Consider the following 18,555-nt stretch of genomic DNA (forward strand, 5'->3'; position numbering starts at 1 on the left):
TTTTTAAGTGCGCAGCTCAGCGGCATTAGGCACATTCGCGTTGTTGTTCAGCCGTCCCCGCCCTCCAACCCCAGACCATTCTTATCTTCCCAAACTGAGTCTCTGTCCCCACTGAACAGTGATTCTCCCTCCCCCCGAGTAAACTCTGTTCTCTTTCTGTCTCTGTGAGTTTGCCGCCCCAGGTGCCCGTAGAAGGGGCCCCGTGCAGCGCTCGTCCCTCTGCGTCCGGCTGATAGCACTTGGGCAGTACGTCCTCGAGGTGCGTCCACGTTGGGGCAGGTGTCACCCCCCTGCTTTTGCAGCCCTCCGCCTGCCTCGTGGGTGAACTCAGCAGGAACACCTCAGTGCCCTGGAACCACTTGCCACCCTCAGTGACCCGACGTTAGACCCGTACCTGTGGGCTGTGTGAGAAGGTCAGGCTTTTCCAGCAGGAGTATTTAGCTGTTTTGTTTTCGCTCGCTTTTCTCAGAGGTTTGGAATGTAGTTCCCCCCCCCCCAAGTCACCACCACCTACTGGAAAGACTGGGAGAGTAATTCCTCTGTGTCCTCCAGAAAAAGGAGAGTGTTTTGGTCCTCGAGGATTTGGACTCTGGAGTTCCAAGGTCATAAAGGTCTGTGTTGAGGAACTAGAGGCAGGGGGTCCCTGAGGGAGAGGGCTGGAGGGCAGGCTGGGTGTGGGCTGGAGTTGGGCTGGGGAGGGGCCGTCGGGGGGAGTGGGCAGGAGTGTCGGCAGCCCAACAGGCCACAGGCCGAGGGACCCACATCCTGTCCGTTCCAACCTGCTGAATTCCTAGCAAGTGCCGGAGAAAGGCAGGGGGCAGAAGGAAATGGGCTTTTAGGGACAGCGTTCGAGGCTCTTGCTGTGAGTTAGCTGAGGCTTGTGGCTGCACAGGATCGTTGGCACGAAACGCCTGCGTTCTTACGCTGCCAGTGCATCCATTTCTCCGCACGCATAGAAATGTTAGGTGTCCCGCCGGCTTCAGGAAGCAAGAGCAGGATTTTCAAAGTAAAATGGTGTGAGAATGTTTCCTCCTGTCTGCTCCCTGGTTGTGGGGGGCGGCTCTGGAGATGAGATACACCAGCAGCCAGTGCGGCACCACCAGACACCAAACGCCATCGTCCTGCCTTCAGTAAGAGGCCTGGATGTTTGCAGCCCTTCCCTCTCCATCCCCCAGGGCAGCACGCAAGTCTGTTTAGATATTAACAGTCCCAAGTGACTCTGCACTGAGGATTTTTTCCATTCTCTTAATCATGAAATGTTCATCTGGGAAAAAGAAGCGTTCCAGCCGCAAGAAGCTTTGGATTTCAGAGGCTGAATTCAGTCTTTCTGGGGGTGGGAGGTTAAGATTGGCTTGAAGATTGTTTGTCTAGTATAAATTAAACTCGGTCTTAGAACAGAATTCCTCCACAAGTTGTTTAGCTATTATGTATTATTTTCTTAGTAAGCACATCCAAAAATATACAAGTGCTGTTTCCCTTAAAAAATGGGTTTTTTTTTACCTTGCTAAAAATATTCTGTTTGGAGTACTTAGAACATCGTAGGGTGGACAGAATCATGTTGTTCCCTGAAACTTTGTGGATTCCCTTACAAATGTATAGAGAAGCCACTGGTATGTTGTGGGGTGGGCATGGGAGGGAATAAGATGAAAGAACGTCCTGGAGGGCAGTTTGGCAGAATCCATCATAATTTGTTCCACATGTGTGCAGAGTGATAACAAAAGACCGGCAACAGCCTAAACGTCTGTTGTGTCCATGCGTGTCATAGGAAAGAACGGAGATGAGAATGAGCTGGTGTATAGTGAGTATCTCACGTGTGGCGGACATTGTTCTGCATGCTTACCTGTGCCTTGCGCATTAATCTTGACTGCAATCCTATGAGGTATCTATTCCAAATCCACTTTAAGGATTCGGAAACCAAGGCACAGAGAAGTTGCCTACCTGCTCACAGTCATACCACTAGTAATTGACGGGACTTCTGGCTTCAGAATCCAGCCTCCTAGTCTCTACACTGTAACCGTCTCTATCTTATGTGGTGTAAAGACCTATCTCTGTGGATCTTGGTGAGAGGGAAAAAACCAGGATGCAGAACTGTCTGCACATCATGCTACATTTGCATAAAAGGAGAGGAAATAAATATACGTGTTTGTGTACGTGCAGGGCAGGGCTGTCCAGTAGCACTTTCTGTGCTGATTAGAATATTCTAGATCTGTGACGTCCAGCACGGTAACCACTCACCACTCGTGGTTCCCGAGCATTTAAAAGATGGCTCATGTGGCCGAGAACCTGAATTTTAAACTTTAATTTTAACTAATGTAAACAGCCACCCGTGGCTAGTGGCCATTGTGTTGGACAGTGTAGGACAGAACAGACGCGGGAGCTGGCGAGAGAGCATTTGATCGTCTGGTTTTCAGGCTCGACTTTAGCAGAAGCTTCTGCAGAAGCTTTCGTTGGAAGGGCAGGTTCCATAGCCAGTCATTTCAATACCATGAATATAATCTAACCACATCTGATCTAGGCATTTGGGAGATGGGGAAACTAAAAACCAGAAGAGTTGAGTCATTTGCCTGAATTCACAGTCACATGGCTGCTTTAGTGACAGAGGAAGACCCGGGCCTAGGAGCTGGTCACAACTCAGGTGTGCTTTTTCTCCTTAGAGCCACTTACGTTTTGGTTTGCCAAGGCCCATTCAATCCGATTTTCGGCCACAAAAAGAAAACAAAAACCGGACTTTTGTCTCCAGTGTCCCACAACCACATGGGGAATCCCGTCCACGACTTGCTGGTTCTCTGCAGCCCAACCACCAGGGGCCTCCTCCATGTGACACCCCCTCCGCCATCGCTGTGTGTCTGCCCCGCCTGCTCCACTGAACGTGGCCAATCATTCGGGCCGGGAACGCGCTTCGTTGTTTGTCTGTCCCTCAGCGCCTGACCCCCGGAGGGGCTTGATGAACACTTGCTGGAATTAGATTTCAGAGCAGTGGGTTGGGCTCTTCCTCCAGCCTGGAGATTTGACCCATGGGTGCAGATGGTGCGTGAGAAGGTTTCTGTAACACATCCTTGATGGATACAGATAAGCTCTCAGCTAGAAGGATGGGGTTTAGGGGTGCAGAGAGATGACAGAGCCTGGAAAGGGGGTGACTGGGCCATTCTAGGATGAATGGAACCAGCAGAGCTGCAAATAACCATCTCCTTTTTTAGAAAGACGCAGCCAAGAAGGTGAGTGAAATTAATGAAAATGATGGGTGAAATTAATGAAAGGCAGTAGAGGACAGGAGAGGAAGAAGATCCTTGAAACGTGTTCCTCCTGGAACGAGACCTCCCTCCAGGAGGGCTGGGCCTGGGGATGGGGCGCGGCAGGGGGTTGTTTGGGAGCCAAGCCGAAGGGGTAGGGGAGACATCACAGGAAGCTGCAGAGGAGCTGCTGTCCCCTGTCCCCGTGCTGAGGGAGGCCAGCCCTGCAAGCTGAGCTGGGGGCAGGGCGGGAGGGGCGCTGGCTTGGGGCTGGACCCAGCTAGGTAGTTCAGGGGCCGGCGTGAGGCAGCAGGGCACTTGCAGTGAAACAGGACCACGTGTCACAATGCCAAGGTCGGAGAACCTCGGAGGGAAGTCGTGGCTGGCGACGCTCCAGCGCTTGTTCAGTGAAGAAGGACGAAGCAAGAAGGATAAGCTCCAGCCACTCTTCTGATGTCAGTACCCTTTTGACTCTGTCTCCAGGGAGAGGTTATGCATATCTGCCTATACATCCCTGGAGACACAGCAGCCCTTTTGTCATCAGAAAGCCCTTATCCTCAGAAGATGTTCCTGTTCTCTTTCCCCTGTAACTTACCCCTTGGTCCTCGCCATGTAAGGCAAAGGGCAACCCTTCCTAGACTCGCTGCTCTGAGCTACGCTTTCCCAGGTCTTGAGGCCTCAGTTCCTTCAGCACGGATACAGTGTGGGAAGACTCATTGAAAAAGTAAATTATTCCAAATTAATCTCTGAATTCAGTTCCAATTAAAATCCCAACTGGGGGACTTCCCTGGTGGCACAGTGGTTAAGAATCGGCCCACCAATGCAGGGGACACGGGTTCGAGCCCTGGGCTGGGAAGATCCCACATGCCTCGGAGCAGCTCAGCCTGTGCGCCACAACTACTGAGACTGCGCTCTAGAGCCCACGAGCCACAACTATTGAGCCCACGTGCCACAACTACTGAAGCCCGCATGCCTAGAGCCCATGCTCCACAGCAAGAGAAGCCACCGCAATGAGAAGCTGGCGCACCGAAATGAAGAGTAGCCTCAACTCGCCGCAACTAGAGAAAGCCCGCTCGCAGCAATGAAGACTGAACACAGCCAAAAATAAATAAATTAAAAAAACAAAATTTTTTAAAAATCCCAATTGGATTTCTTTATTCATGAACTTAAAATAGTTAAAAATTCACCTGGTAGAACAAACAAGAACAGCCAAGAAAGTTTTGAAGGAGTGTACGGTATAATAATGAAGGCGCATTTGCCATGCCTGATGGGGAACATACTGAAGCTGGAGTAGGTCAGGCCCCTCATCCTACCCCCGTTAACCCACCTTACGGATTCCAGAGAGATGACCATAAAATCTTAAATCTTATGCTCAGTGAAATGCGTCAGACAGAGAAGACAAATACTGTATGACATCACTTATATGTGGAAACTAAAAGATAAAACAAACTAGTGAATATAGCAAAAAAAGAAACAGACTCACAGATACGGAGAACAAACTAGTGGTGGGGAGAAAAGGGAAGGGAGGAGGGGCAAGATAGGGAGAGAGGATCAAGAGATACAAACCACTACACATAAAATAAATAAGCTACAAGGATATATTGTACGGCACAGGGAATATAGCCAATATTTTGTAATAACCATAAATGGAGTATAACCTTTAAAAACTGTGACTCACTATGTCGTACACCTGAAACTCACATAATATTGTACGTTGACTGTACCTCAATTTTCCAAAAAATTTTAAATAAAAAATAAATAGATAAAAAATAATTTTTTAAAATGTGACTAGTACAACTGAGGAAAAAAAGGATAAGCAAAACTTTTCAGACTGGAGAGATTATCAGCCACATACAATCTTAAGTAGAGAAACAAATGATTAAAGCAATGATATGAATAGGATCAGGAGAGAAAAGGAATTCCAAGGAAGCCCCAGAGTTATTTGCTTGAGGGACAAAAGGTTGGTTTCCATTCTCCACTGTGCAGCAGACATAAAAGAGGTACATGAAGCAAGTTCTGAGTTACCTATACCTGTACAACAAACCACCCCCAAAGCTAGTGGGTTAGAAGTTAGAAGAACAATAGTGTTTTGTTCTTAAGTCTTCAGTTTAGGCTTGACTTGCTTTGCTGCACCATGTCTGGGGCCCGGAGCAGTTGGGGGCTGGCCAGCCTCTCTCCAGACAGCCTCTGCCCTTGGCTGGGGTGGGCTTCCGCATGCTGGGGGCCTCGGGGCTCCCAGAGATGGTGTTCCGAGTCCCGGGTAGAAGCTTAAGGCTCCTTGTGCCCCAGCCTTGAGGGTCCCACGGGTCACTCCTCCACACTCACATAAACTATTAAGGCCAAACCAGATTTCAGGAGGAGGAGGGGGTACACTCAGCCCCTCCCGTGGAAGATTTCGGAGACTCTGTAGCCTCCTTTAATCTGTCACAAGGGGAAAAAAATTACGGTCACTAGACTGTCTTTCTAGCAAGTTCTTAATTCCATTTTCCTTCGCTCATCTACAGCCAAGTCTGTATTCTCCTTCCTCAAAATTTTGGGGGGGAAAAGAAAAAAGAGGGCATAACGCAAGGAACTATTCAGTATAGAAACGTACAGTTATTAGGACTCAGATTCATTCATCACCTTGGCATCTACATTGGCTTATTCTGTCTGTATTTGTTTTTTCTGTCTGTATTTGATGCCATTAATATCTTTAATAACGTGTATTATTTTTCCTAATTGTAAAAGTAGCACATAGTCCTTGTAGAAAAAAACAGGAAACACATACAAAAGGAAGATGAAGAATTAGGTTGAATGTCGCTCAGTTTGGCTCCTGTTTCTGCTTTATTGAAATCGTTTTGGCGTCTGAATCTATGCATTTGTAATTCTCTGTCTCTCCCAGATTTCCTCAACTAAGTCAATGATGATGTAGGAGAATCCAGGAACAACCCTCTAGGCTAACGTTTATCCAGTAATTCATGAAAACTACCAAGTATCTGGAAGTTACTGCATGTGGCAAACATTTCAAAAACCAGAACGTCGGAGTTTTCCCACGAGCTTCATTGGAACGTATACAGATTAGAAAACTGAGTTACAGATGTTTTATGAAGTTTTTCAAAAGAAAAGTTTACTTAGCTTAATTGGTAGACAACCTAGGGTATTGCCAGTTCCCCATTCTGAGCAATGATGCTGCAGTAAACATTCTTGTAGGTATGTCTTTGGGCAGATAGATGCATGACTCTTTCTTCTAGAAAAGTTGCCTAGAAGTGAAATTGCTTGATCAAATCATATTTTCATGAAAAAAAAAAATGCTTCCGGTTGCCTTCCTAAAAGCCTGTACCAATTTGTGTTCCTATCAGCCAATATAAGAATACCTATTTCCCCGTATCTTCATTACCTCTGTGAATTTACCATCTATATCATTTTTGCCAATTGGTTGAGTGAAACATTTCGCTATTTTTATTTTCTGGTGAGGCTGAACACCTCTTCTTATGTTTCTGACTGTTTGTTTTTCCTCTTTGGCACCTCACCAGTTCATTCCTCTGCCAGTGTTTGCTTGAGCTGTTTCTCTCTTTCTCATGGTTTAAAGGAATAGATGCTGGATATTAGTCATTTGCTGTATGTATGCATCTAGCTTATTTTTAATGTTTGTCATACAGAAACTTAATTTTATGTAGTCGGTTCTCTCAGTCCTTTTATGCTCGTTGCATCTTGTGCCTTGGATGGCTTTCTTTCCCCAAGATGATAAATCCGTTCATCTATATTCTAATAATGTTTGATGTTGGCTTATAAATTTCGCTATCTGATAAGACATACTTATCTCCAGGCAGCTAATCTCCGAGAGAAGGGAAACTTGCGAGGTGACCCCATGGTCACAGCTCTCTGCTGGGGAACAGTTTCCATCATGGTGCAGAGCTGGCGTGTTTTGCGGGGGTGGGAGGCAGTGATCAGAGTGGGCACCCAAAACAGTGACATTCAGCAGTATGGGGCCTCAGAAAGGAAGAATCTGCAGAGAGGGGCCCCTGTGGTCCACAGGCGGGTCTCCATGACTCCATGGCTGAGGACTGTGCTGTCCATGTGTGGGTCCAGGCCACTCGGGGTTCACTGGGTAGCCCGAGGCTGGACCGGCTCCTGGAATGGGATGGATGCAGACACGTATCCAGACAGGGAGTGAGGCCGGGTCATGTGCAGGGGAGGGCGTGCAGGCCGCCTTTGTGGTGATTTCACCCGCCACCTGCCACCTGCCCCCCGCCCCCCACGTGTGCACGTGCTCTGTACTGTTTCTCACCAAATCTTCAAAGGAAGCTTGGGTCTCCCCAGGACTCCTTCCTAGACAAGCTGAACCTTGCTGAGGAATGAGCTGATTTTATCCTCCATGAGCTATAAATTGTTACATCTCCCCCCCCGCAAAAAAAAACCCAGTCTGATTCTACAGCTGTGACAATAAGACGTCTCCAAAAAAGGTCCAGGAGGTCCCAGAGAGGGGATGCTAAGGCCTCCCTGTGCCCAGGACAGCTGGTCCCTACAGCAGGGGACAGACGGCATTTTCTAATCAGTCTCCTGTCTTCTTCCCAGAACCTTCATTTTTTTTTCCTTTTTAACTTTTTAAAAACTCGTGCATTTAGTGCACACAGGGTCGACCCGCTCATAGAAATCTAGCGGAGGAGCCTAGAGAGGCCCTGAGAGAAGATGAAGACGGGGTGGGAGCACAGACATATCCTCGGTGGGGTTGAGGGGACCCACCCATGTGGGCTCGGCAGAGTGGTTCCTGTTTTTACCAGATGTTGGTGTTTCCAGGCAACAGAAGCAAATGAGATGGGCCTTCCAGAAGCGGAAGCTGTGGCGTGTTGGGTTCTGCTCTGCTCCGTCCGTCTGCGTTAAGAGCGCTGCCTCTCCACCCGCCCTTCTGGAGCTTGTCCGCAATCTCAGCCCCTCCGATTATTTTCTTGGATGTTCACTAAAGTTGGTTTAGCTTCCCCTGTGCCCTTCAGTGTTTCCATGTTTCTCAAATGACTTTTGCTGCCCTGAGGACAGAATTCTCTTATCTTAGGAAATTTTCTTCTAAGTGCTCCTAGAAACTTAACCTATTTTGGAGATGCTCAGAATGTTACCTTTTTTATATCTGAGCCTTCCTTTCCCCAGAATTTTCTCTCACTGAGAAATACCTCTGAGGTATTTATATCCCAGAGAAAGTTAAAGATAATTTGCAGTGAGTAATCACCCTTGGGAAAATAATCAGCAAGTTTCTTTTGGTTGTCGCTCTGCTGTTTCCCGCCAGTAAATCTTATAGTACCTAAACTGCAAAATGTTGGCATTCTTTTTAATAGCCACAGTTCAGCCCCTTAAGAAGATCAGGGTCCCAGTTTCTTTCCTTTTTCCTTCCTAATCCATCCCCCTCCCCCCTCCCCGTCCTCCGCTCCTTCCCCCTCCTCCCTCCCTTCCTTTCTGTTTTATTGATGTAGGTTTTATTGTACATACACACGTACAGCTCAGTGAATTTTCACAAAGTGCATGTAGCCCACGTCACGAGCGTCCAGCTCACGACACACAGCATTGCCCCCACCCAGAATCCCCTTCGTGCTCCCTTCCAGTTACCGACTTCCAGTCAAGGATAGCAGTTATCGCAGTCAATGTTACTCAGGAATAAGTAACAAGGCAAAGAATTGAGGATCTATCTTGTAGAATGCCTTGTTGGCCGTTTTCCTTTTTTCTCTAAGTTATTCTTTTGATGAAGCCCTAAGATTCAGCTGAATGGGCATTAGGAAGAGGAAGACATCGTATTAGCACTCACAGGGTGTTTGTGTTCTTGTCTTTGGTCAGTGCATCTATGAGCATTGAGGACTGTTGCCCGCAAGCTCGGCAGGCCTCACCCCTCACCAAGGCTGAGCTGACCTTGATCATCCCCAACTGAAAAGAAGGCTTTTCATCCTGTCCAGGGGTGGGACCTGGAGTCAGTAGTCACCTTGTTCCTTGGCCCAGGAAACTGTCCTCTCTGCCCTTACCCGGCACCCCGGTCCCATCCACGAGTACCTCCTGCTGTGTTTCCTCGACCTCTCTGGTCACGGCAGTGGGGCTGGGCCCACAGCCCCTGCCCAGCTACCCTGGATGCCTTTCTTGTCCAGGGAAACTGGCCACCCAGAGATAGGTGGTCCCTGTGCTGCCACCGGCACCCCCAAGCTGTACACAGGGTCCAGTCTGCAGGGCCCCCGGGCAGGCCGTGCCGTCCCCAGGAAGCACCAGCTCCCTGCTCGGCGAGGCCATCCCCCTGCGTCCTCAGCATTTCCTGCACCCCCTCGGTCTGCTGACCAGAGACCCTCAGAGCACTCAGGTCAGTGATCTGAAGACGGGTGCACAGGTGAACGGGGATTCAAGTGAGAGAGACCCGGTAGGGCACACATCAGCTCACCCCTTTCCTGTGATTCATGTGAAAAACACGGCCGTTATCAAATTGTGTCACCCCACAGCTAACCCCTCACTCACCCAAATATACCTTGGGGGGCAGTAAGGAAGCACATGGGGTGGTGATATAGCAACAGGGCGACCGCTGAGGCCTGATGCCTCCGCACGCTGGCCCTCAACCTTCGGACCAGAGGGACCATAGAAGCACACGTGTTTAGCTGTCCCGCCAGCTGTGCTGAGGTGGGAATTGTTGTTACTCTTGTTGTTCACATAGAACCATGGACAGTCTCAGATGACCTTCAGGGAACTAGAACTGGGTTGTTCCACCCAGAGATAAAAGTAAGGTTCTTTAGATAACATCATGTTCTTGGAATGAACGTAATGTGACGGAATCGTAGCCTGATGCCGTCTGTCTCTGCCAGAGTCAGAACTGTTCAAAGTCCGAAACCTGGGAAACGGTTGACATGAAAGAGAAGCCCTTCCTGACCCAGATGTTGGATTTGCTGAGCTGACCGGATTTGGAATTTCCATTATTCCTTTTTTTAAAAGCTAGGACACTGCCTCCTTAGTCTGGGACAGTGTTGGGTGGTCCTGCTGCTGAAACGTGAGGGTCTGCGTGTGTCTCACCGATCCCCGATGGCCTGCGAGGGGCTGTCCACCCGGAAGTGACCCGGCCATCTGCGCTGTCCTGAGGGCATGAGTCGTTTTGATTGACTTTTCAACCCTGGCTTTGGTCGCACCAGATTTTCGTCTCAACCTGCTCAATAAACGAGGACATTTGCACTTCAGATCAAAAGCTGCTCCTGAGTGGTGCTCAGTGAACTAAAACAGAGGGTGCCGTCCTGGTTTTGTGAGGTGGATGGCATTGTCATCCCTCTGGGTCCCTTTGGGCTCTCCAAACGCCAGTGAAGATTGTGCAGATGGGGAAAAATGATGCTTTGTGTTATAGATGGCACGAGAGAGAAGTAGAAAATGTTTTCACGTTTTAGGAAAAGAAAGATCTGCCAAGTGTCAGACGCTTTCAGTGTAAAGTGAATTTACACAGGAAGGAAGTCAGGGAGGGAGGGAGGGAGAGAGAAAAGAAAGGGAAAAGGAGGAAGGAGACACAGCAAGAGGACACGTGCCCTGCAGCCGGACGGGCGGGAGCCGGCCGGTGACTCTGGTACACCGGCAGCATTTCTTTTCGCTTCAGCTCTCTCACCTGTCAAATGGTCACCACACCGCTTACCGTGCATGGTGGTTCTGGGAGTTAAATGAGAAAATACACAGCGACAGGCACCTTGTAGACACTCAGCAAACGTTTCTGCCCTACCGCCCCCTTAAGTCTGGACCGCGGAGCATTTGGAAACACCGCCCCTCACGGTGCTGCCCGGTTTCCCTGCAGCTGGCCTGGCCCAGCCTGGCTTCCCCTTCCCAGGGTCTGATGGCCCAGTGTCTGCTTTGAAAGCTGGGAGTGAACTGGATGGACCGTGGCCCCGCCCAGCTCTTCCCTCTTCCGAAGGTATAAAATCAAAGCACTTCCCATGTCTAGAGCAGCCCCCAGCCCCCGCATCAGGTAGCTCCAGAGTCCCCAGGAGGCTTTTGAAGCCAAAGATGCAGATGAGCCACTTGTCAGGGATCCCGGCTTTGGCGTCCAGCCTGAGAACAGACTGGCCCCTCCCAGCGGGGGATTCGCAGACGTTTATGTCACACTGGTACCTGGCAGCTTGTGTGTTTGGTTGTGCTCTGGGCCACGTCCCTTCGCGGGGAGTGGGAGTGTGCTTGCAGACCAGACCCGGAGCAGGACACACAGCTGAAGGCGGTGCTCCCGAGGGACGTCCTGGGGTCCCGGGACCACCCTGGACTGCAGTTGGAGGCGGGAAAAGACTTGTTAGAGAGGCCAGATGTGGGCCCTGGGTCCCTGGCGTGTCCTGGTTCAGGTAAAGCTGCATGTGTGGCGGCAACACTACCTCCTCCACCGAAAGCACCCAGGACAGGCCTGCGCTCGGGGCCCCCTGAGGTGTGCCCTCCTGCAGGTGCTTCCACGGCCTCTCCCAGGCTGTTTCAACACATTCAGGCAGCCGCTGTGTAGATCAGCCTAAGCGGTGAGGGGTCGGTGGGCGTGGGAACCTGGCATTTCATTCAGGATGAGCCTGTGAACTTGGGAAGAAAACCAGCCCTGTTAGGATGAGCTCGGTCAGGGAGAAAGAGGCAGATGGGTGTGAGGGTCTAAGAGGTGGAGGTAGCCTGGAGCTCCCAGGGGTCCTGCCTGGGAACCGTCATCTCCGTGGGCTGCCTGTCAAGTTGGATGTTGGCTTCCTTATCACTGTTTGCCAGGCAGCTCCTGGGGCCCCCGCCTGTCCTGAAGGAGGAGCTCCTTTCTCCCCCCCTGAGATGCCCCCAAGTTGTAGGGAGAAGAGGGTAGTGGCAGGAATAAGCCATGTGGGTTTTTAAGGTCTTCTTGTTTAGTCTTGGTCTCCCTGTCGTTAATTGGGGTCATAGGTAATGATGGTGATGGTGGTGATGGTGATGGTGGTGATGGTGATGATGTTGGTGATGATGGTGGTGATGGTGATGGTGGTGGTGATGGTGATGATGGTGATGGTGGTGGTGATGGTGATGGTGATGGTGATGGTGGTGGTGGTGATGGTGATGATGGTGGTGATGATGGTGGTGGTGGTGATGGTGATGGTGGTGATGATGGTGGTGGTGGTGGTGATGGTGGTGGTGATGGTGGTGATGGTGATGGTGGTGGTGATGGTGATGATGGTGATGGTGGTGGTGGTGGTGATGGTGGTGGTGGTGGTGATGGTGATGGTGGTGGTGGTGGTGATGATGGTGGTGGTGGTGGTGGTGATGGTGGTGGTGATGGTGATGGTGGTGATGGTGATGATGGTGGTGATGGTGATGGTGGTGGTGGTGATGGTGATGGTGGTGGTGGTGATGGTGATGATCGTGATGGTGATGGTGGTGGTGATGATTCTTCTTTGGCCACGTAAGGCTGGGAGGTGCTGGGATGTGCAAAGCTGACTAGGTAGGTTAATTTGAGAGTAAGATGTCAGAGCCTTTGACATACCAGAGGGTGGGCAGAAGTTCCCTGCTGTTTTGAGATGTAGAGAAGAAACTTATGGTTACCAAGAGGGGAAAGTGGGGTGGGGTGAATTGGGAGATTGAGATTGACATATATACACTACTATGTATAAAATAGATAACTAATGAGAACCTACTGTATAGCACAGGAAACTCTACTCAGTGTTCTCTGGTGACCTAAATGGGAAGGAAATCTTTTAAAAAAATGGATATATGTATATATATAACTGATTCACTTTGCTGCACATCAGAAACTGACACAATATTGTAAAGCAACTATACTCCAATAAAAATTAATAATAAAAAAAAGAAGTTCCCTACTGTTTTGAGCTCCAAAGGCTTTTCTCGTGCCTTTTTTTTCTGGCCATGCTGCATAGCTTGCAGGATCTTAGTTCCCCATTACCCCTGTGGTGGAAGCATGGAATCTTAACCACTGGAGCGTCAGAGAAGTCCCTTGTGCTTTTCTGTGAATGGATTTGGGCAACACCAGGCCATCATTCCTGGTACCAAAATTAAAGGTACTGCCAGCAGATTGGGTAGTGTCTGATCTTGTCTTACTGCAAACCCAGAGGTGGATACGCACATGGATCCTAGCACGGTCCCGTTCATAGTCTGTGACTTGGCACGGTTTGGTGATAAATGCTGCTTTTCCCCCACAGAACATCGATATCACCAATTTCAGCAGCAGCTGGAGTGATGGCTTGGCCTTGTGTGCTCTCCTGCACACCTACCTGCCTGCTCACATCCCATACCAGGAGCTGAACAGTCAGGAGAAGGTAAGTACCCCCCCCCACCCTTCCCTGGTCACCCCTGTTACCCTCCAGAACACACAAGGGGAACTCATACTTTCAATACATCCCAACCGGGGTGAGGTTTGTGGACTTGAGGTGGTAATTGGGGTATTGATTCCAGCACAGATAACTACGGAGGACAGGTCTACACTGCAGAACCCCGCCCCTGGTAAATGTTCTCAGTTTCCTGTGCTACCTAGAAAAACACAGTGGAACCCAGTTGACTGTGGCTGCTGAGAAGTTTCTGTCACCCGGTTTTCAAAGAAAGCCCTGATGGACTCTCACCTTCATGATTTCAAGACCTTGGCCAGCATTTTCAAAATCTTTCAAAATCCAAAGAACCAGAAAGCACCACTAAAAAGAGTTCCCTGCTCAAATAAGCTTGGGAAGCTGTATATTTGATCACACTTTTGGAGAGTCACAGCACTCGTAAAGACTTCAAGAAGTCCTTTGTTAAAGAAACCTGTGTGACTCTGTTTAGCCCAACCTATATCAGAGCCACAGAACCTTTTTAACTTTTAACATAATCACCCGTAACAGGAATCAGCGGACTTCTCCTGTTGGGGGCCAGTGGTAGGCATTGTGGATCTGTGTTCTCTGTCACAGCTACTCAGCTCTACCACTGTGGCTCCCAAGCGGCCACAGATGTTTGTAAACAAATGGGTGTGCTGTGTTCCAATAAAACTTTATTTACAAAAACGAGCTGAGGGCCAGGATTGGCCTGCAGGCTGTGGTTTGCCAAATCCTGACCTAGAACATCCTAAAAATCACATTCCACAGAGTGTACTTTGGGAAACGCTGTCCCGGGCCCTGTGCTCATTCACTCAACAAGCATTTCTTGCCAGGCGTCAGTCACAGTAATAAGGGCAGCAGTGAGCACGTAGACAGGTTCTTTGTCCTCAGCAGGTGGACGTTCAGTAAACAAGTGAGTAAACCTGTAACAAGCAACACTGTAAATAAACAAAATGTGGAAGAACATGAGAGAAACACGGGGCTGTAGGGTGAACAAGGGGACCTAACTTCCTTCCACCAGGAAGGCTGGGAAGGTCTCCGAGGAGGCGGAATTCCAGCTGAAAAGCTGACATGAAGGAACCAGTGACACAAAGCGGGGGAGCTTTCCAGAGCCAGGGAGCACAGCCGAGGGGATGCCCGGTGCTTGCAGCCAGGGTTGCAGGGGACAGGGAAGGCGGCCTGCCATGCCGCCTGGCTTCCACAACAGCTGGCAGACGGCATTGGACGGTGACAGACGACGATTCCTGTTCTGAAAAGATCTCTCTGTGAAAAAGGGAACTGTCACGGGGACAAGAATGAAAGAGAGGCTGCAGTTGGGAGGTTGTAGGCATTGTGGTGAGAGCTCACTTCCCTGTTCACCCGTTAGTGGAGGCCAGTAGCAGCATCGTGGGTGGGAGGGCGGAGGAAGATTCGAGATACATCTGAGACGCAGAACCAGCTGGACACGGTGACTAAGTGGCTGTGGGGAGAAGAGAAAGTCGGAGGCGACCCAGGTGTCTGGCTGGCAGGACAGTTTGCTGAGGGGGAAGGAACAGAAATGTTTGAAAGCTCTGGTTTTGACTTTCTCACACTAGGATGTAAATAAAGTCCAAAAGGTCCTGGCACTGGTGGCGATGATAACTGAACAAAGTGATTTAATTGTTTAAGGTGTGTATCGGTCAGCGTTCTCCAGAGAAACAGAACTACTAGGATTTGGGTGTGTATGTGTGTAAACACACAGATATATATACACACATACAGAGAGAGAGAGAGGGAGAGAGATGTTTATTTTCAGCAGTTGGCCCATGCAGTTGTGGAGGCTGACAAATCCAGGGTTTGCAGGGCGGGCTGGCAACCTGGAGACACAAAGTGTTGGTGTTACAGGTGGAGTCTAAACGCCGTCTGCCAGCAGAATTCCCTCTTCTTGGTGGGAGATCAGTCTTTTTTCCATTCAGGCCTTCAACTGATTGGGTGAGGCCCACCCACATCATGGCAGGTCGTTTGCTTTCCTCAAAGCCCACCCACTTAAATGTTAATCTCGTCTTAAACATACCGTCACAGAAATACCTAGAATAATTTTTAGTCAAATATCTAGGTACCAAGGCCTAGCAAAGTCAACGCATAAGATTAACCATCACAGAAGTATTAAAGTTTCAGGGCATAAATTAAAATTTATGCTTTGTAATCTGTAAAGCAGGCTGGACAGGATTATTAAACGTTTTGGGGGGGAAATGGTCCGTTTTGAATCATGTTACATCTGAGATGTCTGTGAAGTATGCAGGTAGCAATGTCAGAGGCAACTGGATAGCAAACCCAGGGTTCAGAGGGCAGGTCAGAGCTGGAAATAGAGATTTGGGGCCCCAGGAAATGGACCAGCTGTGTCTAATTGAGCTTAAATGATGGAAATGTGATACATCCATGCTGTTCCGTGCGGTAGCCACTCGCCACATGGGCTGCTGATGGGAAGTGTCTCGTGTGACTGGAAAACTGAATTTTTAATTTTAATTACTTCTAATTAAATAGCCACATGTCCTGAGTGACATGAACCTGAACAGGGCAGGTATAGGTGGTATTAAAGCCGTGAGCGTGGAGGTCACCTGGGCCCCAGGCACTAAGGAAAGGCCCTCCCCGTGGCTCCTCTGCTCTCAGCATCTCACTTCTGACACCTCTGTGAACAGCTGTGGGGGGCCCACACCAGGTGATTCTGCACCTCCTGCTGTGTGTCCTGCAGTTTAACTCAGTTCTGACACTGTCCACTTGCAGACGGCGTCAGGTCCCACAGGTTAAGGGCTCAGTCCTCCACAACTGCCCACCCCCTTCAGACACCTGTCACAAGTCCAGGTTGTCACCTGTGTTTCCAGCCGACCGGCTGTAGATCAGAGGTTCCCAGGACCCCCTCCTCGGGTTCAGTTAATTGGCTAGAGCAGCTCAGAGAACTCAGGAAAGCAGCTGACTTACGAGGTTACTGGTTTGTTACAAAGGATATTAAAGGGTACGGATGAGCAGCCAGATGAGGAGGTGCGTAGAGCGAGGTCCGGGAGGGTCCCGAGCACAGGAGCCTCTGTGCCCTGGGGTTTGGGGCGTGCCACCCTCCCACACATCGATGCGTTCACCCGCGCAGAAGCTTTCTGAACCCCGTCCTTCGGGTTTTTGCGGTGGCTTCATCATTAGAGGCATGATTGATTAAATCATTGTCCTTTGGTGATTGATTCAACCTCCAGCCCCTCTCCCGCCCCTGCAGGTCAGGGCGTGGGACAGAAGGTTCCAACCCTCTAATCCCGTGGTTGGTTCCCCTGGCAGCCAGCCCCATCCTTCAGTCATCCAGGGGTTTAAAAAAAATTGCCTCGTTAACATAAACGCTGGTGTTGTTGGAAGGGGTTTGTTATGAGTAACAAAAGACACCTGTTTCGGGCTTCCCTCATGGCACAGTGGTTAAGAATCCGCCTGCCAATGTAGGGGACACGGGTTTGAGCCCTGGTCCGGGAAGATCCCACCTGCCACAGAGCAACTAAGCCCGTGCTCCACAACTACTGAGCCTGTGCTCTAGAGCCCACGAGCCACAACTGCTGAGCCCGCGAGCCACAGCTACTGAAGCCCGCGCGCCTAGAGCCCGTGCTCCGCAACAAGAGAAGCCACCGCAATGAGAAGCCCGCGCACCACAACGAAGAGTAGCCCCCGCGCACCGCTACTAGAGAAAGGCCGCATGCAGCAACGAAGACCCAATACAGCCAAAAAACAAAAGACACCTGTTTCACCTTTATTGCTCTGAAGCTGTTTCTGGAACCGAGGACAGAAACCACATATTGTAACAAAAGATGCCCCCGTGGCTCCTACGTAGAAAATTACAAAGGTTTTAGGAGCTCTGTGCCAGGAACCAGGACGGAGCCAAGGTGCACTTCTTATTATAAATCACAGCTTCACAGAGGCACAGGGAGAAGACCAAGGAACAAGCTTTGAGGACTCCACACCTGTCAGGACAGAGGAGGGTGTCGCCACGGAAGGACCAGAAGGTACCGCCATGGAGGAGACCAGCGGGGGCACGTGGAGTGCCGGGGTCCACGCAGCCCGGGCATTGCTGACAAAAAAAGTAATCAGCTGATCTAACGAAGAGATAGAAAATTTTCTTGGAGCCAAGTTGAGGATTATAACCCGGGAACAGCTTCTGAGAAAGTTCCAAGAACTGTTCCACCCTTTAGAGGTCAAAGCACAGTTACATAGGATTTTGAGACAGAGGGCTGTGCATTAAATGGTTAACATGATCCAGGTCTGCTGCGGGTCATGGGTCATGATGGCCCCTGGCAAGACTAAGAAGGAAGGTTGTCTTCTAGGGAGTGTCTCACTGGTGCTAGGAGAATGGTGCTCCTTGCGGTTGAGCAGGCATTCCTGCCAATGGGGAGATCTGTTCTCAGAAACAGTGTGTCAACACAGGCAGATCAAATCATTACAGTTTAAAACTGAGCATGTGTGTGAGACTCAGCCTGGGAGTATCTTGCTGGTGGAGAGAGAGGGATTCAGGCAGGGAAGCCTTCCTAGAAGGGGCCTGTTCGAAGTTGGGCTTCAAAGGGGACGAGCTAATTTGAACGAAAAGTATGCTTTGACGTCATCAGGACGCGTGGAGTCCAGCCCTCACCCGGAGCCTGAATCTGGGGAGCTCTCAGTACTGGGTGCTTCTCGGGTTTTTTGCTGAGCAACATACACCCAAAAGGGCACCAAGAGAGGCTGGTAATGTTTGTAAAAACCCATTAAAGTCAGAATTTAAAAACTGTATGATCTAGCTCTCGACAGCCCAGAACGTTCACAAGTCATGAGCTGTTCCTCCTTCCTCAGTGGAAGTGTGACATCGGTACTAGGTAGGGAATTTCTGATAACATTAACAAGGATGTCTCCTGAGACGGTAAAGAGATTCACAAACACGGGATGTGAGTTACAGTCAGTGGAAGGTTTGGTGTTTTTTCAGTAATAAGCCTATTCCTCTGTCCTCCTGTGAAACTCCCGCTGAGGTCCTTAGATTCAGGTGATAGGATGGACCGTCTTTATGTTGGTGTCTGAAACGAAGTACTGATGTGAGGGGGAAATTCTGGGCTGGGGCTCCTCAG

General features: G+C 49.8%; 1 protein-coding gene across 1 annotated transcript in view; it reads left to right on the forward strand.

The window, feature by feature from the left end:
• The window catches only part of SPECC1 (sperm antigen with calponin homology and coiled-coil domains 1), a 134,669-nt gene that overhangs the window by 101,526 nt on the left and 14,588 nt on the right, over positions 1–18,555 (forward strand). The window contains exon 11 of the mRNA XM_082678221.1: positions 13,337–13,453. Coding sequence (XP_082534347.1) covers positions 13,337–13,453 — 117 coding nt within the window. The remainder of the gene's footprint in view (positions 1–13,336; positions 13,454–18,555) is intronic.

Source organism: Grampus griseus (assembly GCF_964374135.1).
Source record: "Grampus griseus genome assembly, chromosome: 20".
Lineage (NCBI taxonomy): Eukaryota > Metazoa > Chordata > Mammalia > Artiodactyla > Delphinidae > Grampus > Grampus griseus.